This window comes from Clarias gariepinus, chromosome 11 (genome assembly GCF_024256425.1).
Source record: "Clarias gariepinus isolate MV-2021 ecotype Netherlands chromosome 11, CGAR_prim_01v2, whole genome shotgun sequence".
In the NCBI taxonomy this organism is placed as follows: Eukaryota; Metazoa; Chordata; class Actinopteri; order Siluriformes; family Clariidae; genus Clarias; species Clarias gariepinus.
In genome coordinates, this window is record NC_071110.1 from 10397498 (window position 1) to 10422898 (window position 25401).

At 38.2% G+C, this 25401-nt stretch overlaps 2 protein-coding genes across 6 annotated transcripts; one reads left to right on the forward strand and one right to left on the reverse strand.

Moving 5' to 3' along the window:
- Positions 1-254: 254 nt before the first annotated feature.
- On the forward strand, positions 255-13473 carry odr4 (odr-4 GPCR localization factor homolog). Of its 5 annotated transcripts, none has more exons than XM_053507077.1 (14): positions 255-393; positions 1483-1582; positions 2040-2177; positions 2349-2444; positions 2617-2723; positions 2860-2896; positions 2986-3114; positions 4048-4143; positions 4512-4571; positions 4651-4779; positions 10113-10191; positions 10956-11141; positions 11638-11754; positions 13190-13473. In XM_053507077.1, exons 2-14 carry the CDS (start codon positions 1484-1486, stop codon positions 13258-13260), a joined length of 1344 nt encoding a protein of 447 aa, XP_053363052.1. In that variant the 5' UTR covers positions 255-393; position 1483; the 3' UTR covers positions 13261-13473. The 5 variants fall into 5 exon arrangements, with proteins under 5 accessions (XP_053363052.1, XP_053363054.1, XP_053363053.1 ...); XM_053507079.1 differs by having other exon boundaries at positions 13193-13473; XM_053507078.1 differs by having other exon boundaries at positions 10959-11141.
- Positions 13474-13970: 497 nt separating this feature from the next.
- pdca (phosducin a) lies at positions 13971-25060 on the reverse strand. The gene is made up of 4 exons (XM_053507081.1): positions 24995-25060; positions 21740-21812; positions 17914-18062; positions 13971-15724 (listed from the first exon to the last, which is right to left on the reverse strand). The coding sequence occupies exons 2-4, from the start codon at positions 21783-21785 to the stop codon at positions 15206-15208; spliced, it is 714 nt and encodes a 237-aa protein (XP_053363056.1). The 5' UTR covers positions 21786-21812; positions 24995-25060; the 3' UTR covers positions 13971-15205.
- Between the last annotated feature and the right edge of the window lie 341 nt (positions 25061-25401).

Here is a 25401-nt window from a genome sequence, read left to right on the forward strand (position 1 = left end):
CCGTCGCAGTTTAGGGACGTAGACGGTGCGTGCGTGCGCGCGCGTCATTCGGCGTTTCTGATTGGCCAGTTCGGACCAATCGAAAACGTTGCACGAGCAGCGTGCGGCCCTCTACTGTCTATAATTTTTTTTACCTGTCCAATCCAGGCATTTTCTTTTGGATGACGTGTATTCTACGCTATGACGCGCGTGTTTTTTTTTTAGCCGTATCCCAAATGCCTCTTTACTCCCTACTATCATACAGTGTAAAATAACGGCTATCTACACCGAAGGTAGTGCACTCATTATTTTATTTAACTGCATTTGTATTTAAGCCACGTAGCTACAAGTATTAAGCTAACATTGTACATTCATGTTGCCAAGAAAGACAAGAAGCGTATGAAATATAATCAGGTCAGTCAAAATGTAAAAAATATTATAATGTTAGTAAAGTTTTTTTTTTTAAATAGAATAATAAATTAGAAGCATGCACTGTCTTGTGAAAGGTTTCAACGCCTGTCTTGTAGCTGCTACATAATCGTGTGAAAGAGGTCTAAGTTTGAGTATAAATGATTTTGTTTAAGCAACATGATGCTTTTTCTGTCATTTTGTTTGTTGCTTACGTACACACTGACAATTATTTGTTAACATTGAATAAGTTGTTTTTAATAGCTGTCCACTTAAAACACAAGCACACTGGTCAGATTTTGTCTCACATTATGCATTAGGAGCTACACTATACCAACAAAGGTATTTGGCCAATTAATTATTGAGGTGATTCAGTCAGGTGTCTTTCCCCCAGTGAAGCTCAATCTTAATGCTTCAGCATACCAAAGCATCTTGGACAATGCTACGCTTCTGAATTTGTGCCAACAGTTTGGGGAAGTCCCTGTTCTATTCCAACATGACTGTGCCACAGTGCAGAAAGCAGTGACTGTAAAGTTAAGTTCAGCTTTTATTCGTCACATATACATTTTTACGCAGTGAAATTCTTTATCTTTTTTATTATTCTGGAATTAGAGCGCAGGGTCAGCTATTTTACAGTGCCCGTGGAGCCAACCGGGTTAAGCACCTTGATCAAGGGCCCAACAGTGTCAACCTAGTGATGCCAATCTTAACATACTGAGCCACTCCTGCCCCATAAAGACCCTTTTTGATGAGTTTGGTGTGGACTAGCCTGCACAGAGTCCTGACCTCAACCCAATCGAGCACCTTTGGGATGAACTGGAATGGAGATTGCGAGCCAGGCCTTCTCATCATCAGTGCCTGGCAACATCAGGCACTCGTTCTCTACAGAATAAATGGGCACGAATTCACAATAACATTCCAAAATCTTTTAAGTAGGATGGAAGCTGTTATGGCTGCAAAAGCGTGACCAACTCCATATTGAAGTATTGCACTTGGATACAATTTCATTGCAAGTTTGGCCAAATAATTTTGTCCATATAGTGGATAAAGTCCATACTTATACTGGTTTGTTCTGATGGTCTGTTGAATGCGCAGGATGGGTAGAGGCTACATTGTTGAGGAGTGTGTGGAGAAATACCTAACTAACCTGTCAGCAGCTGCTGGGTCATGTGAGACTGGACTGTTTATCGGCCAGGTGAGAACGTTAAACACACAGTACCAGTCAAAACAGGATCTTTTGATAATATTTATCACATTTGTCACACTTTATGTCAGGATCAAGCTTGTGTCAGTCAATGTCACTGATGCATTGTATTATAAACAACGTCAGACCCTATACGAAATCGAGCCAGCATTTTTAACCAGTAACAGACCTGATGTAAGTGTATATTAAGAATGATGCACCACTAAGTCTGTGTAGCAGCATTACGATACTTAAATAAATACTAGGGGAAAGTCAAACTGGGACTTTTGACTGTGCAGAATAACAAACAAACTCTCTTTATTAGTCGATATAATCTCCTGGTACACTAGTGCACTTATCCCAGATTTCCCAAAGTTATGATCTTTAAGTTTGCAGTAATTAATGCAGTTTATAGTATCCAATATACATATATCTGTCACCCTTTCCAATTCTTTCTGTTTTCACTTAGTGTTCAGCACAGAGGGACTTTGTGGTTCTGGCTGTGCGGACGCCTCACAGAGACACAGAGGCACCCACAGAGAGCCGGAGCACCCCAAGCTCCCTGGACAGCATTGATGTGGAGTGGGTAGCTGAGCATGCCAGACAGGTGGGGACCATATGCAAGCCACAGTTACTGATCTTATGTGTATGTGTGCGCCTAGTAACAATAAGTCAGACAGCTGTGGGTTTGCTATTATTTTGCTATTAATCTGAAAGTCTTCCTCAGCAAATAGCCCAAGAATTCAATATGTATTCCTAGCTGTTTATTCTGTTTTAGGTTTCTCGGATGCTACCTGGAGGTGTGAGCGTTCTGGGTTTGTTTCTTATCGCACCACCTGAGGCGTCAAAAGAAGCCCAGAACACGTTGAAAAAGGTGACCGTTTACTGAAAAGATGTCAACACCAAAAGTCATCAAAATTGCAGATATCGTAGTGCAAAGTTTCTAAAAGTACTACATTACTACTATAGCTTTCTTTCTCTCTCTCTCTCTCTCTCTCTCTCTCTCTCTCTCTTTCTGTCTTCTAATATTATGTGTGTTTCTTTAGCTTGTCTTTGCTATGGATAAATCCTTATCCAAAAGCAAACTATGGGATCCATCCGAGGATGATGTGACTGAGCGCATCACCCTGCATATCTGTTCGAAAACAAGGAAGTATCCTTACACGTGTGAGAACAAACAAATGTTTGATGAAGATGAAGTTAATGTCGCAGACATCAACAGCATCTGGGATTTTTTTTTACTTGTTGCAATGAAATGTTGTAAATCCTCCTTAATTTCCTGCCAACAGAGCCATCTGCAAAACTTTTGATGTTAAAGATCCAAAGGTATGCCAATCTAGACTGCTCATACAGCCATATCCCCCCGATTTTCTTTTATTCCATCCTCATTCATGTTCATCTAAATCTTCCTTCAGTGTTCAGCGAAGCCTGCAGATTGGAGGTACCAGAGTGGCATCTCCTCCTCATGGCATGTGATTACCTGCAATGTGCAGCTCGATGTGCAGATCCCTGTGACCTCTGAAAAGGTCGACATGTCCATAAAGGTGAAGTGTTCTGCGGTGTCTACAAAGGGTGACTTCAGTCATCTCTAATAAAATGATCTTGAGCAGAAGTTGAGCACTTTATATATTGCAATTATAGTGCAATTATAGAGTTTGAGCTTTAAAAGTTGCATGAATTCCAATATTCAGGTGAAGATATATACAGTTTCGGTACCACGTATGGAAGTGACGCAAATAGAAATGGAAAGATTCTCAGAAGTGGACAAAATCAGAAGCTTGGTCAGCCAGGGCAATGATGCTTGTGGTAGAAAAGTAAAAAGTTCATTTGGTTTGAATGGTCGATACTTAATTACAGTTCAGTGCAACTCAATGCTGCATCTATAGTGCTTGCTGCTCCTTCTAAATTCACACTGGTGCACAGAGTTCCATGTCAACTACTTTTTTAAGGGCACTGGTGGCTTACTGGTAGGTTTCTTACCGACCATGCAAAAGGCCCGGGTTCAGTTCTCACCCAATCTCCATCCCCAGCCACTGGGTGCAGCGCCCTTCCCAAGCCCAGACTTATTAGGAAGGGTTGCGTCAGGAAGGACATCTTGGGTCAAACAAGTTGCATGTGGATTAGATGGTTCGCTGTGGTGACACCTCGATGGAAGCAGTCAAAAGAATAACGACAACCACCTACAACTTTTTTTAGCCAAGTATATTGGATATTCGTGCAAGCAGTTCATAAATATTTTTATCACCCAAAAATTGATGTGTTATAAGTAAAAAAGACTTGAGACACTCTTTTCTGTAGCACACAGCCACTGTACTGTATTTTACAGCCCCAAGATTAAAGTAATTACAGATTCAGGTTCTCAGAGACTTTAAGATACAATGGATTGTTTGGGTAATATTTTGCCTTTTGTTATATGCAGCTGCTTGACAGTTAAATTGCTAAATGAGATTGATTGCTGTGTGCTGTATGTTTTAAAGGACGGACTGAGGACATGGGCTAAACAGATCGTGGCTGCTCTCTGTCTCATAAATGGCAAACCTGTAACAGATGACTCGGAGCTTCTGTCAGGGCAGGTGAGTTGTTTTTCCTTTTTTTTTATTTTTTTTAACTTAAGGCTATTTTGGATAATAGTCGACTGTTTTTACCCATCACAGTGACAGCTTGGTCCAAAGTCGGTCAAGGCGTTTTACACAAAAAACACCTCTTGAACCACCTCTCATTTATCATGTTAACTTAATCCTCTTGCAGTGCTCACAGAAACGTTAGTCATTTGAGCAGCAGGACCTAAACAGTAAAAATGGTGGTTGTGAAAAAACTCCTATTTGTTAAGATACTAATCTGTAGTGCAGACTTCGAAATGGGTTCTAGTTGATAGAAATCTGCCATTTTGAGTTTTTCTTTAAGTTCTTTAAATAACATCAGTGTTTGTTTCCTGGTGCAGAAAAAGGGCACAAAGGCGAGCCAGCAGCAGACGGTTCGAGCGCAGATCCTCATCTCATCTGTGAGTAGACATGGATAATTTAAGTTCCTTGTTGTGTGTGGTAATATTTTCTTTAATTTAGTGTATGAAAATGATGCAGGATGCAGATGCAGGGCAGATGTCCACCGCTGTGGTGCAGGACAGCAGCGGCTCAGTGTGTGTGAGAGGAGCCGTTCACTGCAGAGCTTACGTTCACCCCAACAAACCCAAAACCCGACATGCCGCACTGGTGAGCACATCAGTGATTTTTTTTTTTTACATTTATTTTTTATTCAGCCATGTTTGGCTTGGAATCTGACCAAAAGGTCACATGGGTCTAAGTGCCAGTTTTCCATATACTATACAGTATTTTCAGGACCCTTGTGTGACATACAGTAAAGGAAAGTAGTGAGATAAAAAAAGTGTTCATCAAGTGTTAAACATAACAATCTGAGATAAAATTAACTTTTAACCATGTTTTTCTTAAGATTGCATGATATGTGAATTCTACTTGTCAAAATATTACTTATATCAAAAGATTGTATATGGATTGAAAATTAAAAACCTAAAACATTTTGACTAAAATAATTCTTAAATTATTAGAAAAATCTTTTGTTTTAAAAAATTGAACAAAAAAACAATACATAGCCAAAAATAATGTATTTTTTTAATCTAAGGTGATCAGTTTAGTCTGGCACCAAAATATGAATTTTTACCTTTATTTTTATTGATTTTTTTACTTTTTTAAATTTTATATAGAAACTAAAGCTTACCTTCGGCTCTGCCTGCATGCAGATCCTGACGCCTGCGTGTTACCATTACTTGCGAATGGAGCGTGCGGTCAACTCGCTGCCGCAACTCACGCTGCTCCAATGTTTTGGCAGGCCTTACTTTTGTCTGTCGTACGCGCTGTCGCAGTAGACGCGTTGCAGTCTGATTCAAGGTTTCGTTCGCTTTTTGTTTGCGTCGTCGCTGTAGACGCTCTGCGATCTGATCCATGGTTTCAGTAGCTATGAGCTTGGCCTGACGTACCCATTTTCACTGCAGACAATGGCGCCTACTCTTATAGTCAGTGAAGAACGCCTGTGACACGTTCAGCATGACAAAACTTGATAATGATGTAAAGGACACGCTTGTGACAGAACTACTTGTCAAACACCAGCCAAACTGAATGCCTGATAAAAATACTGGGGTTGGACAATGAAACTGAAACGCATGGTTTTAGACCAAAATAATTCATTAGTATGGTGTAGAGCCTCCTTTTGCGGCCAATACAGCATCAATTGGTCTTGGGAATAACCAATACAAGTCAGTGCAGTCATCCTGATATAGCACCGGCTTCAGGATACAATGCTTGTACCATTGGGTGCACGTGATCCTCCAGAATGGTTCGGTAGTCCTTGGCAGTGACATGCCATGATATTGCAGCCTAAACCATCACTGATCCACCCCCATGCTTCACTCTGGGCATGCAACAGTCTGAGTGGTACGCTTCTTTGGGGCTTCTCCACACCGTAACTCTCCTGGATGTGGGAAAGACAGTAAAGGTGGACTCATCAGAGAACAATACGTTTCACATTGTCCACAGCCCAAAAGTTTGCGCGTTAGCAGCCCAGCCATGTATATTCACCCTGTGGAGCTCCCGACGAACAGTTCTGGTGGAAACAGGAGAGTTGAGGTGCACATTTAATTCATCAGTGAGTTGGGCAGCTGTTGTTTTATGTTTTTTGGATACAATCTGGGTTAGCACCTGGACATCCCTTTCAGACAGCTTCCTCTTGCGACCAGTTACTTTTGTTGGATGTGGTTCGTCCTTCTTGGTGGTATGCTGACATTACCCTGGATACCATGGCACTTGATACATCATAACGACTTGCTGTCTTGGTCACAGATGCACCAGCGAGACGTGCACCAACAGGTTGTCCTCTTTTGAAATTTGACATGTCACCCATAAAGTTGTTTGCATTGCAATATTTTAAGCAAAACTATGCTATTACTCTGTGAATTAAACCTTTACAGTTTGCTCTTACTGGTGGAATGTGCAATCAATGAAGATTGGCCACCAGGCTGGTCAAATTTAGCCATGAAACATCCAACACTAAATTAGCCAGAGTTTTAGTTTCATTGTCCAACCCATGTATATAAGTAAATATACGTACAGTTGTGGCCAAAAGTTTTGAGAATTACATAAATATTGGAAATTGGAAAAGTTGCTGCTTAAGTTTTTATAATAGCAATTTGCATATACTCCAGAATGTTATGAAGAGTGATCAGATGAATTGCATAGTCCTTCTGTGCCATGAAAATTAATTTTTTTAATTTATTTATTTATTTATTTATTTTTTTCCAATTTTCTCCCCTAATTTAGTCGTAGCCAATTCCTCCCCGTCACTAGGGGGCTCCCACATTCAGGCTACTACTACCATTCAGCCGGGAGGGCGAAGACTATCACGTGTTTCCTCCGAACCGCGTGACGTCAGCCGACCGCATCTTTTCAAACTGCTTGCTCACTCACCGTTAGGAGCGGAGTAACACACTCGGAGAAAAGCGCTAGCCACTCCTTCCGCGTGCGCGAGCTCACAGACGCCCCTGATTGGCTGTAGAGCCTTGATTAATGTGGGAGCGCCAGTACCTCTCATCCCTCCACCCATGAGAGAGCTTGGCCAATCAGCTCTCTTTGTGCCTCCGGCTGTTAGAGGAAAACAGCATCACCCGGGTTCGAACCAGCGTTCTCCGGATGATAGGGCGAGCACTTTACCACTGCGCCACTCGGAGGCTATGAAAATTAAATTGAAATAAAAAACCTTTTCACTGCATTTCATTGCTGTCATTAAAGGACCTTCTGAGATCATTTCAGTAATCATCTTGTTAACTCAGGTGAGAATTTTGACGAGCACAAGGCTGGATATCATTATGTCAGGCTGATTCGGTTAGCATGGCAGACTTGACAATTGGGTGATGCTTGAAATCATTGTTCTTTCATTGTTAACCATGGTGACCTGCAAAGAAACGCGGCCATTACTTGCATAGCAGCCATCATTGCCTTGCATAAAAATGGCTTCACAAGCAAGGATAGTGTGGCTACTAAGATTGCACCTACTGTATATGCAATTTATAGGATCATCAACAACTTCAAGGAAAGAGGTTCAATTCTTGTTAAGAAAGCTTCAGGGCGTCCAAGAAAGTCCAGCAAGCGCCAGGATCGTCTGCTAAAGAGGATTCAGCAGCAGGATCGGAGTGCCACCAGTGCAGAGCTTGCTCAGGAATGGCAGCAGGCAGGTGTGAGCGCATCTGCATGCACAGTGAGGCGAAGACTTTTGGAAGATGGTCTGGTGTCAAGAAGGGCAGCAAAGAAGCCACTTCTCTCCAAAAAAAACATCAGGGACAGATTAATCTTCTGCAGAAAGTATGGTGAATGGACTGCTGAGGACTGGGGCAAAGTCATATTCTCCGATGAAGCCTCTTTCCGATTGTTTGGGGCATCTGGAAAAAGGCTTGTCCGGAGAAGAAAAGATGAGCGCTACCATCAGTCCTGTGTCGTGCCAACAGTAAAGCATCCTGAGACCATTCATGTGTGGGGTTGCTTCTCATCCAAGGGAGTGGGCTCACTCAACAGCAACTTCTTCCAACAATCCAACAACAGTTTGGTGAAGAACAATGCATTTACCAGCACGATGGAGCACAGTGCCATAAGGCAAAAGTGATAACTAAGTGGCTCAGGGACCAAAACGTTAAAATTTTGGGTCCATGGCCTGGAAACTCCCCAGATCTTAATCCCATTCAGAATTGTGGTCAATCCTCAAGAAGCGGGTGGAAAAACAAAAACCCACTAATTCTGACAAACTTCAAGAAGTGATTATGAAAGAATGGGTTGCTATCAGTCAGGATTTGGCCCGGAAGTTGATTGAGAGCATGCCCAGTTGAATTGCAGAGGTCCTGAAAAAGAAGCGCCAACACTGCAAATACTGACTCTTTGCATAAATGTCATGTAATTGTGGATAAAAGCCTTTGAAACGTATGAAGTGCTTGTAATTATATTTCAGTACAACACAGAAACAACTGAAACAAAGATCTAAAAGCGGTTTAGCAACAAACTTTGTGAAAACTAATATTTGTGTCATTCTCAAAACCTTTGGCCGCGACTGTACATAGATTTAATAAAGATTGAGAACAACAAATAGTCGCAGAGGTTTACATCAATTTGCGACAATACTCTGGGGATCTAGAGGTGCTTTATATCTTAGGCATTCATAAAAAATATTTAAAAAACTATAAATTAGGGACAATATTGTTTAAAAGGGATAATCAGTTAATGCACAGCACGATAAATTCCCCAAAATAGGATATATACACAGGGCACTAATTGCACAAGACAATGATGACAACTATTACAATATTTAATGGTTTATTTAATTAAGAAAAACTTAACATGCAGTGTTTGATTTACCTTATAATGTCAATATACAGTATATAGGAGAAATAAACATACCACGAGACACACTTAATGTGTTAAACACAACTCCACTGATTTTTTTTTTCCCAAAACAGCAAAAAAAAAAAAAAAAAATTGAAGAAAAACTTGTTAAATATTATCTTAGGTTTTTTAAGCCAACAGAGTTTGTCAGACGTCTGTTATCTGGCCCTCTATCATCTGCAGCTTGTGAGTTTAAACAGGTGTTTAAACAGAATGAGTTGTTTTAACTCACGTTAAGTGTGTAGGTTAAATTTTTCCACAATTTAATTTCTTACAATACACTAGTCCTTCTAATAAAAGTTCATGTTTTTTCAGATTGTACCAGGGACCCTGCCGCTGTACATACTGCAAAACTCTATATAAAATATAAAACACTATTGTGCAGTCTCTAACCATATAATTTTATATCATAATATACTGTACCCACAAATTCAATTTCCTGGTATAATAAATTCTAGTTTTTGTTTATTATTTTTAATTATAAACTGTATATCTTTAGTTGAATCTTAAATGCAGTTATACATTTACAGTTACTGTTTACTTGTTCCTGATTTGTATTCATTTATAAATTGTAAAACAAAGCTGAATTCATCCAAAATATGCAATAATCTAATTTGACCAGTTGATGTAGAGGTGTGTTTGGTACTTATGCACTGTAAAGCCTTCATAAAGCCTCTAATCCAAAGTGCTGTTAATTTGTGATTTTTAATGCTGGTAACTCTAAATGAACTTCTCCTCTGCAGCAGAGGTAAGGTTTTGGTCTTGCTTTCCTGGGATGGTCCTGAGTTTCATCGTGGTGCTTGATGGTATTTTTAAATACACATAACAATAATGTTCTTGCAAGAACTATTCCAGAACAACTGAAACAGGTATCTTAAAATAACACCTGTCAGCTGTTACTTATTTACATAATACAATATGTTATATCATAGTTATTAAAAAAATCCAGTATTGGTATGAAATGCACAAAATAAATCCAAAAACATTTTGACTGGTACTGTGTACGTTATCATTTTTGTTTCTTTTTTTTATTTTGAATATTTTTAAAGTTAGCATCTCCTAAAATCTTAATTATTATGGTTTCTGTGTTTTTGCTGCAACTTTCACAGGCACTCAAGAGGGATGTAGTGAATACAGTTTTCAACCGTGTGGAGATGCTCCTGGAGGATCTGCATATGAATGAAAGAGGTAAAAATAATGCACCTGTTAATCTTGGTGCCAAAATGTGATGGTCATTAAAAACTCTGGGATAATTGTGCGTACATTAATCTTAATACTCGTTCTAGGTAATAATATAGAAGCATAAGATAGTGGACACTAGATGGTGCTATGTAAGAATTTATGAAATTTGTAAGACTTCCTCGTTCTCACGTGTCTGGTCTTGTGCGTCTTGAGTGATGGCATGCGAAGAAGCTTTCTCAGTGGAGTAACTAAATCTAAGTGTCTCTGAGTATCAGATCCCTTTTCTGCCTGGTTACTTTGCAGCGTTCCATCTGAACTTTGTAGAAAATACGTATAGTGGAAGTTGTAAATCATTTTTAGAAACGAGGATAGAAAGCAAGGATTTACAAGAAAGTGTACAGCTTTAATCCCAATAATACTGGGTTCTTATTAGTTCTTATTATCTATTTTTAAAATTATGGAATGTATTTTACTTTCACTCTATAAAAGCTGATTGAACGTTACCCTAAAAAAGTAGATATTTGAGGTTGTTGTAAATTGTGTTGCATGTTGTGTGTTAAAGGATAAAGCAGAAAAGTACTGACTTTTGCAATCGAAAGCCACATTGTGGTCATTCAGGGGGTAAGCTTAAAAACGAGAGTGGTTTCAGTAATGGTTAAAGGCGGAAATACAGTTCTTTACATAGCACATGTATGTAAATGAATATTGTGCTAAGTTTAAAAAGTTAAGCGCATTCAAGAATAAAATATATAATTATGGGTCTGTCCCAGCAGATCTGGCGTCTGGGCAGCAGGATCTTCCACGGCGTGTGTTTGCACCGCTATCTGGCTCTGGCCTGAGTGTGTGTGACTACATTTTCCCAGATGAGAGCCCAGCGGATGTGGCTGAGCGGTTTAAAGAAATGCTCGGTTGTGACTTATCGGAGGGGGACGTGGACACCAACATGGAGGCTCAGAGTAATGTCACGTATTTCATCATGATGCATGAAATCGTTAGCTTATTAGGGGCCAAGGTCCCATAGGTCTTTCTTTATTATTATCATTATTATAAATTTTATTATTATTATAAAATTTGGCAATTTTGTGGTACTGTTTAAAACAGATAAATGTTTAACATTTTGAGTTTTAATGTTGCATTTATTATGTTTAATTTTGCAGTTACAATGTTAAAATGAATTGTAAAAAATGTTGTATGAAGGGTGTGTTCAAGGAAACCTGGAACACACCCAGTGAAGACTTTCTAAAAGCTTTCTAAAAGTGAACATTGCCTCTTCTTGTAAAGACCAGTTTGAACAAACTATTGATTTCTCATTTCTCTGAAATGAAATTCCAGTGCATACAATAACACCGATTCCAAGTCCCCAGGCTATGAGCAAACAAGGCACTATATAATATGAAGACACTGAGTGCAAGAAGATTTCTGTGTTAATATGGGCATGTGGGTGTGTTTCAGCATGTTGCTCTATTTTGGAAGCGAAAGATGGATGTGATGATGAAGCCTCTCGCAGCTTGCCCGTCCAATCCAGTACTGAAACAGTGCCAAAAAAGAAAGCAGCAATACAATATGCAGGTGTGTTACAGACAAAGCGTATGGAGTTAATTATGTGCCAAAATTTAACAAACAAACACAATCTGCTTTGCAAAGAAAAAAAAACGACTTTCGCACAAATGCGCCTAACGTATTTTCTCACAAATGCACCTACCGTATTTTTTCACAAATGCATCCACCATACCAATGCATACGTCCGGTATGGATATAAAAAGCCAATGGCAGTTCTTTCAGCCTTCAATAGTTAATTAAAATGCAACTGTGGTTTGATATAACTGTATTCCCCTACAGGGCTCTATCCTAAAGATAGTGGATTGTTAATATGTCTGGCTGTCTGGATATATAATGGACACCTCAAAACTGTTCCCCACTCATATTCCTCTGGGACATAAGGGTAAACCATATAAACACGTTGTTTGAGGTCTCGGGAGAATAGAGTAAATTGACCGATAGCGCCATCTGCTGTTTTGGAAAAGGAAGTTGCTCCATTGCATTTGTGAGAAAATAGGGTGGGTGCATTTGTGAGAAAATACGTTCGGCGCACTTGTGAGAAAGTCTATTTTTTTTCTTTGCAAAGCAGATTGTGTTTGTTTGTTAAATTTTGGCACATAATTAACTCCATAAAAACATCCTGTGTAAATTCTGTGTGAGGTTGTATTTGTGTTTGTAGTAGTGCAAAATCATTACACAGTCAAAAAAGTCTGACCCTATAGACTCACCAATCGCTTTATTAGGAAAACCTGTACACTGATGCAGTTATTAATCAGCCAGTTGTGTGGCACAATATTCAATAGCTACAATAGCTTCATGTTCATATTAATGATCGAATGGGGAAAATGTGATCTAAGTGACTTTGAGCATGGTATCAGCTGGGCTGATTTTAGTATTTTCGACACTGCTGCCTTCTTTTCACTGATGACGAGATATAGAGGTTACACAGAATTGCACCAAAAAAAAATTTTGTTGACTGTTGGAAATTGTGTGTTGGTAAGGAGCAAGGCATGTTAGGTGGCAGAGCTACATTTCACTATATGTGTTTTTTTCTTCTTCTTCTTCTTTTTTGTTATACCATTATGTTTTAACTATATAGATGTTGTGTGTGTGAAACTCCCAGGAGATCAACCGTTTTTTGAAATACATAAAGCAGCTGATCTGGCACTTACTACCATGTCATGGTTACATAAGACTTAGAACCCAATGCAAAACTGGATAGAAAATAGGCCAACAATTACCTTTCAGATGACTGGTTATGTTTGGATTAAAAGAGAACACTGTAAATATTACTTTTTACTCGTAAGTTCCTTTAATTGTATGTGACTGGTCCCAATCATAACTGACTCACAATGGGCCTTGTTAATACCAGTTTTTTTTTCACTGGCAAGAAAGAATGCGTTTGAAAAAAATCCCTTGATCTTTTATTTGTTAATCTTATTTGTCTCTTTGTTTCTCTTCCCAGCAGGCATGGCGATGGCAGCTGCAGTCGCCCTCTTGGCCACAGCAACGTCGCTTCTCTATCTTTCTGAGTAACATCAAGACTAGATTTATTATCACTTCATTAAAACTTTTCTAGGGCATGATATTTTTTTAAACACAATTCCCAAACATGATTATGTCTATGAGTCAGCCTAGAAGCGGAATGCATTATTATTAATTTTGCCCAACCTTTCAGCAAATTCCCACCCACTACAAAACCGTTATAATATATCTGCAATTAAATGTGTTAAGGTTCTCGAACAACCAGCTGAGCAGGTCTTTTTTTCTATTTACAGTGGTATGCTTGTAATGAATCTTTTTGGCAAACTGCTATCAAACTTTTCCAAAATATCCCATTCTGAACAAGTTTCAGGTAACATTAGACGATATTCTCACTGGTCATTGGTAGTCAGCACATAAGTCAAAATATTATATCTGATTATTTAATTAACACACTTTTTGTGCATTTAGATTTTGACATTTAGCATTTTTTTCAACTTCATCACACTGCTATGAATTGTTCACTAAACCAGATAATGCATGAATTTTTTCTTTTTTTTATAAACTCCTAAACCTTGAGTCAACCCTCCCACGCCAACACAGTCATTTAAAATACATTCTTAGAGTTTACATGGCTGAATCATTATGTTGTTTTTAAAAAAAAAAATGTTTTACATAAATTTGTGAAATCCATTACAATGACATATCCATTATGTTAGCAAATCACATATCACTCATTTACACACTTTTAAGGCTATGTGTGGTTTTTTTTTTCATGCCCAATTCACTTTGCATCATATAAACATTTAAAAACCCATAGAAACAATTTAAGAGGAAATGAAAAACTCCATAGTCAGGCATTACCAGAGTTCAGGATTAAACTGGACACCCTGGACCTAAAAGTTGTAATGGAATAATAACTAGTAAGGAGCAATAAAATTAAAATTCCTTTTGATTGTTAATTGTACAACTCTATTTAGGTTGAAGTAAGAGCAAGTCGTATACACTATAGTTTCAGTTTGATATGTTTAACATGATGTCAGTACTATAAAAATGCCAATCAGTTATACAATATATAGAAAAAATCTTTACATTTCATATGTACCCCAAAATATTGACAATGTACAGAAGTACATATGTTTATAAATTACTGACTACTGGAAAGACAGCTGTAATACAAACCTCTTCTTAAACAACTTCTCAGAATTGCAGAATGTTAGCCAAAAGAAATGATTCTCAAACAGTGAGGTATTTTAAAATTTCCTGTCTCTTTTCCACATTCTGTTTAAACCCACTTCTTAAAAATGTCTTGTTAATCTAGAATTCCAAGAAAAACATGACATACGGCATGTCTATTACACATCATCTCTTCACTCATTAGACGTATCAGAAAGTGATATTTTTTATACACCGATTTGTTTTATACACCTTTCCTTGTCAGATTAGTGGACTGACATCATGAATTGATTAATAAAAGAAAGGAATGAATGACCTTAGACCATGTCCATGGCACTATTCAACGTGTTCATACGATGCGCCACTATGGACCAAAATTCAATTACTTTAGATTGATGTTTCTTATTAATGCCAAAGTAATCTGTAAGTGTTAAGAATTAAAAGTTCCTTTATGAGTTTCAGAAATACCCATAAATTCGACTGTCCCTTCTTTATCTGGCAAAAGTACAAGGATGGGTCAGACTTAAAAATCATTATTTACAATGCAATTTTAGGTTTCACACATTTTATTTAAGTCTTGATGTCTTTGGTCAGTTACTGTTAAGGAATATCTTCCTTTGGTTAATATAAGTGTGTTTTACCATTCCCCATGCAAAGTCCTAGCAGTGCCTAATAACTGCAATGAGATGTTTGTATCTGATTAGAGCATTTGAATGAGCTTCTATGTGTACACAAACTTATTGCCCATCTTTATGCTTGGTCTCAAACATTTTGCCATGGATCTTCAACTTTGGCTCTTTTTCACTAGCATGATCTTGGTGGATTATTCCGCACCAAGTTCTTCGTCGTCATCAGTGCAGGCAGCAAATTCCTTCTCTGGCAACAAGCCATACTCATTGAGAAAGTTCTCCACATCTGTAGCAAAGAACTTTTGATTGAGATGCTTGGTAACACAGATGAAGTTTCCAAGCATTTCTCCAGCCTTATACACCAGCACAGTGGGTAGAACATCATCGGAGAATCTTTCTCCTGCACCTGTTGCGGATGCGCGGATTCGACAAAATTTCACGCTGGAGTACTCAACTGCCAGGCTGTTCAGGCAGTGGTTGAGAGCTTCGCATCCTTCGACAGCATCCTCATATATGTGCACAATGATCAGTGTGAGCCGGTGCTCCTTCTCGATGGCCTTGAGGAAAGCTTCACTGCTTTCCAGCTCAAAGACACAGTCGAACTTGGGCCCAAAGCTCAAGCGCTCATGCATTTCCTGCATGCACTGTCTGCGGTATTTCTTCAGGCATCTCTCATCCTCCTCCTGGATCATCTCATACTCCTGAACACTCATCTAGTTTGGGCAACACATTATGTTAGCACTGATGCATGTTTGCATGCCAACAGACATATTATGATGAAGATGGAGCTCTAAATATGACAAATTCAACCATTTCATCACTGTGGATATAAATTAATTAATTAAGATCTCCATTAAAACATGGCAGTAAATAACCGAGGAGTGTAAGTAAAATGAAAGTGTAGAAACTGAGAATTTAGTAGTGCAACATCATTGCATTAGCATCATCTGGTTCTGGGTGGAATTGATCAACTAATTAAAGGGCCTTTTGTTAGGTGTGTTCCTGATTTTCACGCTTTTACTATACTTACACTCCTCTGTTCTTCACAGTCAGCACTTCTTAATGAAGATCTTAATACCTGTGATAACATTTTTGAAAAAAATAATAATAATCCTTAATCTACAGAATGTAATTAATCTTATCCCCAAATGGGGACACACTTGATAGTTGAAGTTTAATAAGATGACCTGGTTAAACAAGTGAAAGAAGGTGTTGCTCCTCCTTGTCTAGAAAAAAACCCCTGCAGTCACTCCAGCCCTTTCTGGGGGCCCGACACTCAAGCGCTCCTGCATTTCCTGCACACCTTCATTCACACCTATGGGAATGTTACTGGACTTTTGAAGAACATAGGTAACTGCACATAAAAGAACATCTGCCAAATCCCTAAATGTAGGATGTTGGGCTTTTGCAAATTTAACTCAGGTTTGCCCACTGCACCACAATGGCACAAAAAAAGGTGATTTGTTTATTATCCAACACTGTCCTTGGGATTCTGACATGTTTTTTGTTTGTTTTTGTCCCCCAAGAAAATGCTAAAAAAATATATATATATTTGGCCAAACCTGTTAATTATTGAATTTAGGTGTTTCAATTAGTCCCCTTATCCACAGTGAAGGGCAATCTTAATGCTTTAGCAAACCAAGACATCTTGGACAATGCTATAATTTTCAAACTTTGTGGCAGCAGTTTGGGGAAGGTCCTTTTCTATTCCAACATTGACTGTGCCCCAGTGCACAAAGCAAGGACTGCAAAGATATCATTTTATGAGTTCAGTGTGGAAGAACTTCAGAGCCTTGACCTCAACCCCATCAAGGACCTTTGGGATGAACTGGAACTGAGATTGCAAGCCAGGCCTTCTGGTCCAAAATCAATGCCTGACGTCATAATGGATCTACAGAATGAGTTGGTGGAAATTCCCACAGAAACATTCCAAAAACTTGTGGATAGCTTTCCAAAGAAGAGGGGAAGCTCTTGATGTCATTGCAGGTTTGACCAAATACTTTTGCCCATAAAGTGTAGGAAACAAGTCAGTTGAAGTCAATTACTACTGAATCAACACAGAACTAATTGTTTAAACAAGTTTTTTTGTGTATTGGCAAAAGTTTTTGCACACCTGCCTTTACATGCATATGAACTTGAGTAACATCCAATTCTTAATCCAAAGAGTTTAATTTGATGTTGGCCCATTCTTTGCAGTTATAACACCTTTCTGGGAAGGCTTTCCACAAGGTTTAGGAGTTTGTTTATGAGAATCTTTGACCATCCTTCCAGAAGCGCATTTGTGTCCAAGTGCGCAGTCATGTTGGAACTGGTGTGGGATTGTTTTTCAGTTTTTAAAATGTTGGCATAGTTATCATTTAAAACCTTTTTTACACCTTGTTCACCTTTATGATATTGCGACACTAAGGCGATACTGCTTGGACATGCACTTGATTTATTGTGCATTTCACAATATTTATGCCTTGGTTGATCATTAGATGTTCATTAACACCTTAGGGATAGTAAGTTACATAAAAGCAAATAAAAATATAAATGTATGTGATTTAAAAATTTGGAGTTGTTAGTCACCTCCACCCCCCAACGTCATGATTTTATCTTGCTCACTAATTATTGAAAAAACATGGCAAGCTATCTAATTAGGAGACAAGCTAGTAGTCAGTGTGAAAGATTATTATGTGCTGATCAGACCTAACTGATATAACACTATATATGACTATTAAGTAAACACTTAGCAAAAATAGTTGGTACCAAATTGTCATGAACTAAAGGAACAGGACTAAATCAAACTTGATTTTCCAGATCGGTGATATAGTTAGGGTGATGTGGAGTTATGAGACATTTTAAAAATGATTTTGGTATTCAGGGTAAGGTCTTTACTGTTATTTTTGTATTGGATTGTGACCTTGCGGTTTATTCTTTCATAATTATCATCATTGTTAGCCTTGGGGTTGGACATCTGCCTGAGGAGCTCTCTTCGCTTTTGTGGTGTGCTCTCATGGTCTTCACTTTCTAGCTTGAATTTCCTCCAGTCATGGATCACTCCTTTGGGACCTGTAGAAAGCACAGCCATCATCAACACCTACTATAATCTATAATTATACCTTGACACAATCAGTAATACTTTTCTCAAGCTCTGCAAACGGTAAATGAAATGTAGTGAATTAAAATTTGGTTGCGTCTAAATGGTTTAATTTGTTTTTAGCAATATATTTATTATATATTTTTTGTTGTTGTTTTTCAAATTTGCTTATAAACCAATCTGTTTGTAGTCAAGCGTCAAGTTAGTCAAGTTAGCGTTACGTCAGTTCCCCCAAATTACCAACAACGAGTAAACCGTTGCTTTTTTACTCCCTCATTAGAAATCTACTGCATTGTTCAAACAAAACCTGGTGATCTACGTCTAGACAAGCATTATAAACCATTAATAGTGGCAAATAGGATGAGTAACTGTAAAAAGATAAAGAAGTGAAACTGTTCTTTTCACGATTTCTATCGATTGTGAAATTCTCATACCACATTACAGTATATTCTAAGAATGCATTCTGCACCTCACAGTCATGAAACCTTGGTGTTAAGTACTTAATTACCGTCCTTGATGAGTCATACACTTTGAACTTTCAGTACATTTAAATAAGAAATGATAGATATCGTATTTTAACCACCATGCAAAACTAGTTATTTTTCACTTTTTAGTCAATCCAGCAATGGCTAGCTAGTTGGTTGACCGATTGTCTGAATCTCAGTGCTGTTAATGCAGAATGTGATGCTGGCATGGTGGCCCAGTGTTGCTGGCTCGCGGGTCCAGGGCCTCCAGCCAATCCTGTGTATGTTAATTTTCCCCAGCCAATCCTAGTTTCCCCACCTCATTAAACATGCCATAAGTGGTTTGGCTGTGATTAGCTTAACCTAGGTGTGAAGCATGGGCCAGATGCCGAGCAAAAAAATGGCACTGCCCCCAGAAAGTATTCTGTTTGCCAGTTGTACAGTTGTTTGCTGGAATAGAAACAAAACTTAATGGTTACCACAAACCCATTTTCTATGTACTGTGAGGAATGAACCTAACTGTTAATTGGAAACCATTTGGCAAATATTTAACAAATAAGCTGCCCATGTCTGCTGCAAGCCCAATTTTGACTAACAAGGCCAGTCCAGGACAGGCAGATCCAGCCACAGGGACTGCAAGAAAAAGAAACTTTGAAGTGAATTTGATGCTGCAGTATCAGGGTATGTTGTTCAACAGGGCATGTTGATCAGGGCAGTTTTCTTTCTTCCTCTCCCGTGCATCCTTTGTCATGCCTTTGTCATGATGGCCATTGATGAGCTCACCATATAGCACAAACTTGGGCAGACAACCATTCTGAATCCTAAAAATGTGCCCTGTCTAGTGCAACTGTGTCTAGTGCAACTGCATTGCCTCAGTACCGGTGAGTTCACCTTGTTCATTGTTAGTGATGTCATTTCACTGAATGTTAAGGATGATACAGAGTCTGAATTGGTGGCAAATTGTAATGGTAGGTGATTCACAACTCATAGTCATACAGAAGGGTGGTCAGTACCATGGCTCTCTTCACACTGATCTTTGTACTTTTATTCATATGCTTATAATTCCAGATTCTGTTGTACAGTGTGCCAAATGTGCTGTTTGCCTTTGCCAGTCTGTGGTCAATCTGTAGATGATGCATCCAAGCTACTGTAAATGATACACCCATGAACTGTCATCATCAATGAAGAGTAATCCTGGATGATATGTTCATCTTTCTCAGTGTGGATTGTAAATGACTCAGGGCAAACAAGCTGCCATTGGTGCAGTATCCAATGTTAACACCATCCTTGTCACCAATGTATACTGTGACACTTTAGGGCTTTGTGCTGAAAAAGATTCTAAAAGTACAATAATGCAGCCTTGCTTCACACAATTGCCTATTAAGAAGGACTCTGAGAAGGACTGAGAGATTGCTGGTGTACCCAACATGGCCCAGCAAGCTGAGTCAGTGATGGTGAGGTCCCTGGGTTATAGGATTTACAGTGCATCACCTTTTCCACATTTTGTTATGTTACAGCCTTATTCCAAAATGGATTGAATTATTTTTTTCCTCAGAATTCAACACACAACACCCCATAATGACAACAGGAAAAAGGTTTACTTGAGGTTTTTGCAAATTTATTTATTTTTTTAAAAGAGAGAAATTACATGTACATAAGTATTACCTTTGCTCAATACTTTGTGATGCACCTTTGGCAGGAATTACAGCCTCCAGTCTTTTTAAATATGATGCCACAAGCTTGGCACACCTATCCTTGGCCAGTTCCACCCATTCCTCTTTGTAGCACCTCTCAAGTTCCCTCAGGTTGGATGGAAGGCGTCTATGCACAGCCATTTTAAGATCTATCCAGAGATGTTCAATCGGTCAAGTCTGGGCTCTGGCTGAGCCACTCAAGGACATTCACAGAGTTGTCCTGAAGCCACTCCTTTGATATCTTGGCTGTGTGCTTAGGGCCGTTGTCCAGCTGAATGATAAACCGTCGCCCAGTCTGAGGTCAAAAGTGCTCTGGAGCAGGTTTTCATCCAGGATGTCTCTGTACATTGCTGCAGTCATCTTTCCCTTTATCCTGATTAGTTTCTCAGTCTCCGCTGCTGAAAAACACCCTCACAGCATGATGCTGCCACCACCATGCTTCACTGTAAAGATGGTATTGGCCTAGTGATGAGTGGTGCTTGGTTTCCTCCAAACGTGATGTCTGGCATTCACACCAAAAGAGTTCAATCAAGAGAATTTTGTCATTTGTCAATTTCTCATGGTCTGAGAGTCCTTCAGGTGCTTTTTGACAAACTCCAGGCAGGCTGCCATGTGCTTTTTACTAATCAGTGGCTTCCGTCTGGCCACTCTACCATATAGGCTTGATTGGTGGTTTGCTGCAGAGATGGTTGTCCTCTGGAGCTCTGACAGAGTGATCATCGGGTTCTTGGTCACCTCTCTGACTAAGACCCTTCTCCCCTGATCACTCAGTTTAGATGGCCAGCCAGCTCTAGGAAGAGTGCTGGTGGTTTCGAACTTCTTCCACTTACGGATGATGGAGGCTACTGTGCTCATTGGGACCTTTAAAGCAGCAGAAACTTTTCTGTAACCTTCCCCAGATTTGTGCCTCGAGACAATCCTGTCTCGGAGGTCTACAGACAATTACTTTGAGTTCATGCTTGTTTTGTGCTCTGACATGAACTGTCAACTGTGGGACTTTATATAGACAGGTGTGTGCCTTTCCAAATCATGTCCAATCAACTGAAAAGTCGATTCAGTCAACAACAGACACCTTTGTGACTAAAAAATAACAATACCTAACAAAAAAAAAAAAAACATGATGTGACATCCACTTCATGTTTGACCACTGATGTTTTTTGGGTGACACATCAATATGTCAACACCAGACATACGATGCTGGAAGTCTGGTGACATAGTCTACCAAAGAACATTGCATCATTGTTCTGCCTGTAAATCGGAATTTTTTTTGTTTTTCGGAATTAATGACACTACTATATACAGGCCTTAATAAATAGAATACCTTGCTCATCATGAAACTGGTATTTATCAATTTGTACATGCAACCTTTCTTCTTAAACATCTTTGCTTTTTCAAAACCTTTTTCAAAACCTGTATTACCTAGATATACATTTTATCTATAAATAATAGATAAGTGATTTGATTCAGTAGTCATCAGTGTCATTGTTTTACCTGTGTGTGTTGCTGGTGGTTCCTCTTCCTGGACTGAGTCTGACATCTTTACAATAAATTTGCAGCAAGACTTCTGAAAAAAAAAGATAAAAACAGAACATCCAGGGATTGCAGTAGCTGGTAGAAATGACCTAAAATTTTGCTTTGTGCAACTTCCTTTTGGGTAATCACCCATTGAGAAATATAGGGAATGTCCTTGGCATGCTGACAACATTGCCCGATAGTATATTATAATTTATTTTTGAATTAAATGAATAGACTGATAGCTAGACACAGAAGGTTGTCAGCAGGTGCAGAGGATTAAACTGCCCTGATTATGATGATGTAACCACAGGGAGATGGATTATAGATGTCAGTATCACCTACACTCATCAAGGTTGAGGTTGGATTATAAGATTAAAAGAAATAATCACACACATGTTTTGCATTTTAGCAGACATTTGTACTGTGCTTTAGGTGTATTTACTGTAGTAATTATATATATACCAGTATGGGTGTGTAGCACATCACAGCAAAGTCTGTAAGCAAGCATTAATTATACTTTATTTGGTACATTTTCAAATAAACTTTGAGAAACTTTTATTTCACGTTTTGTATGTATAAATGCTTAAGTAATGAATGCTTTAAGCGACATAAAGCTAACAAATATAGGATGTAACATCATAAAATTAAGTTTATTTAGTTTTTTATTGTTGGCTAAGATGGGTATGTACTTTTATTTCTAGATATAATTAATTAAACATAAAAGTAAATAGGATGATTAGATGAGTTTATTCATATTGTCTGATTTCAAAAATATAATTTATATTATAAAGCTAAATGATGGCCTTTCCAAATATGGATTGATTTTACTGGTAGGTTCAGTGATGTGACTCACTATTTAGTTTCAATTGGAATTCAGATCATTATGTAAAACCTCTGAAACTGAAACAAAGAAATACAAATGCAAAAATGTCACCAGAAATCTTACCAAGTGTTAATTAAAGGAGTTCATTTGTTGAAGTTTAAGCACATATTAGCATGTGTTTAATATCGCTCTATTTTTTATATACAGTATATACACACTCAAAGGGCTTTTGTGACTAAAAGAGTGTGAGAATACCTACTGTAAGTTATTGCATGAGCCCTGATAGTGTTGATAGCATTCAGGACATTTATAGCCTTACATTTTGACATTTTGATGAAGATCTTTATTACAGATCTGCCTATACAGTCTGTGCATATTTGCCCTTTGCTTCCATCAGTGACGACATATAAATGGTAACATATCCATCAGTGACAACCTATAAATGGTAACATATTCATTTCTTATCCTCTTGTGTTTTTTTTTTTTTTCATTTAAATCTCTTCTTAATTTCATTAAATTGTTACATATGCATGGTCAATTCAGACCCTAAGCTAAGTTTGCACACAGTAATAAAAAGATTACTAAGATATCAGCTATTTTCAACAATACTTTATATATTGATGCATGTATGGGTAAAGGCTCTGTGCATTGACTGTACTGCTTGGGCATTGTATAGGCACATACAAAAAAGCACATTATATATCATATCACTTGTGCTGTCTCTAGCTGTTTTTATTCTTCATTTGTTTGTTTGTAATTCTCGAAATGTTGCACAATTTCTAATAAATAAATTTTTTTTTTAATTACCTGTCAAATCCGTCTGTTTAGTTGTTTTATGCTAGTTTATTTTGTAAGAATATGAAACTTAACTCAGATATTACTTTTACAGTAACTTGTTAAGTTATAGTTTCATTTAATGTTGTTATTTATTATGCACTGGCTACCAGTTCAGTTTAGAATTAATTACAAAATAGTACTACTTACATACAAGGCTTTAAATGGTTTAGCTCCCACATACCTAACCAGTCTTCTGATACGCTATAATCCACCACATCCCTTAAGATCACAAAACTCTGGACTTCTGGTAATTCCCAGAATTTTAAAATCTACAAAAGGGGGCAGGGCATTTTCATATTTGGCTCCAAAACTTTGGAATAGCCTTCCAGACACTGTTCGGGGAGCAGACACGGTTTCCCAATTCAAAAGTAGACTCAAGACGCATCTCTTTAATCTGGCATACGCGTAACTCATCCCATAACCTCGTACTCCAGTACATCTATCCTGAATGGCAACTACGCTAATTCTCTCCATCTTTTCTGTATTTTTCTACCCATCCTGAGACATCTGGAGATTGTGCCAGCTTCAGTAGACAAAGGCCAACCCTGCGAGGTTTCTAAGGCATCCAGAGAAGGACCTGCTCCAGCTGGATTCTGCTTTATGATGGTTGGAGCTACACATCCTGCTCCTGTGCTTCCAGTGATCCAGACCCCATCTGCCCTCTGCACCTACTGACTCCCTGTGCTGAACTGGACTTCATGTTAATCTACACAACTTCTGTTATATTAAACTTTCACCTGCACAACACACTTGATGTTATTTCTATCAGTTATCACCCAGACGAGGATGGGTTCCCTGTTGAGTCTGGTTACTCTCAAGGTTTCTTCCTATTGCCATCTCAGGGAGTTTTTCCTTGCCCCCGTCGCCGTCACCCTTGGCTTGCTCATCAGAGACATTTCATTCATCGTTTATTCATCTAATTATAATCTAGACACATTTTTCTCACACATACAGTACACACTTCCAAATATTTTCTTTTCTAAAAAAAAAAAAAAATTTTTTTTCATTTTTGTGAAGCTGCTTTGAGACAATGACTGTTGTTAAAAGCACTATATAAATAAAATTGAATTGAATTGAATTGAATTATTTGTTATTTACAAAATTATTTACAATATTATTCACCAAGCATATTAAATTAAAATATATCTATGATCTTTTTCATTATTAGAAAATGTATGTCTAGTTCCTACATCCACATTTTTATATTATCCATTTTTATAACTTTGTGCTATGCCTATCGGAAATAAACCTGAACTAAATTCTTTGCATCTTGCTTGTCCGAAACTTTTTGTTAAGCACTAAAAACCCATAATTATCCAATAAACCAATCCAATGAATGTATACCATAGATACAACATGGAATAAAACACACTCAGAACCAACGTTATTTGGAGCTTATTTGAATCATTATCAGGTAGACACTCTGGTTGCACATGTTTGATCATAGCTAGCAATAAAAAGAATGTGTCTTATATGTAGGATACTGTACATGAACATTTCCTATTTATAAAGAGATTTTATAAGAATAAGAAAAGAGAAGTAATTTTGGGATTGTGAGGTGTCTGTCTTACCCGATAGTGAAGTCAGTCAGAACAGATGCCTCTCCTTGGGGTCTCAGGATGTTCTTTAGAATCCTGGTGGTCCCACAGATTTGGAGATAGTAGGTCTGGTCTAAGGTGCTTATTAGAATTAGACATGGGCGTCATGATGACATGGTGTCATATTTTAATGGCATGTAATCAGATTAGAGCAGGAGAATTAAGCTTCCTTCCTAATCCGATCTCTGTATGAAGGCAAATGAAAGACAAGGAGATGACAGAGTACATAGATTGTTGGTTGATTTAAACATTCATAGATTTAAAAGATTTCAGATTGATTTTGGATGGTGACATAAATAAATTGAAAGTAAAGAAGTTGTTTATTTGGTATATGGTGTAATAATAAGTTAAAACTGAAAAGATTGACAGCACAGGAGAAT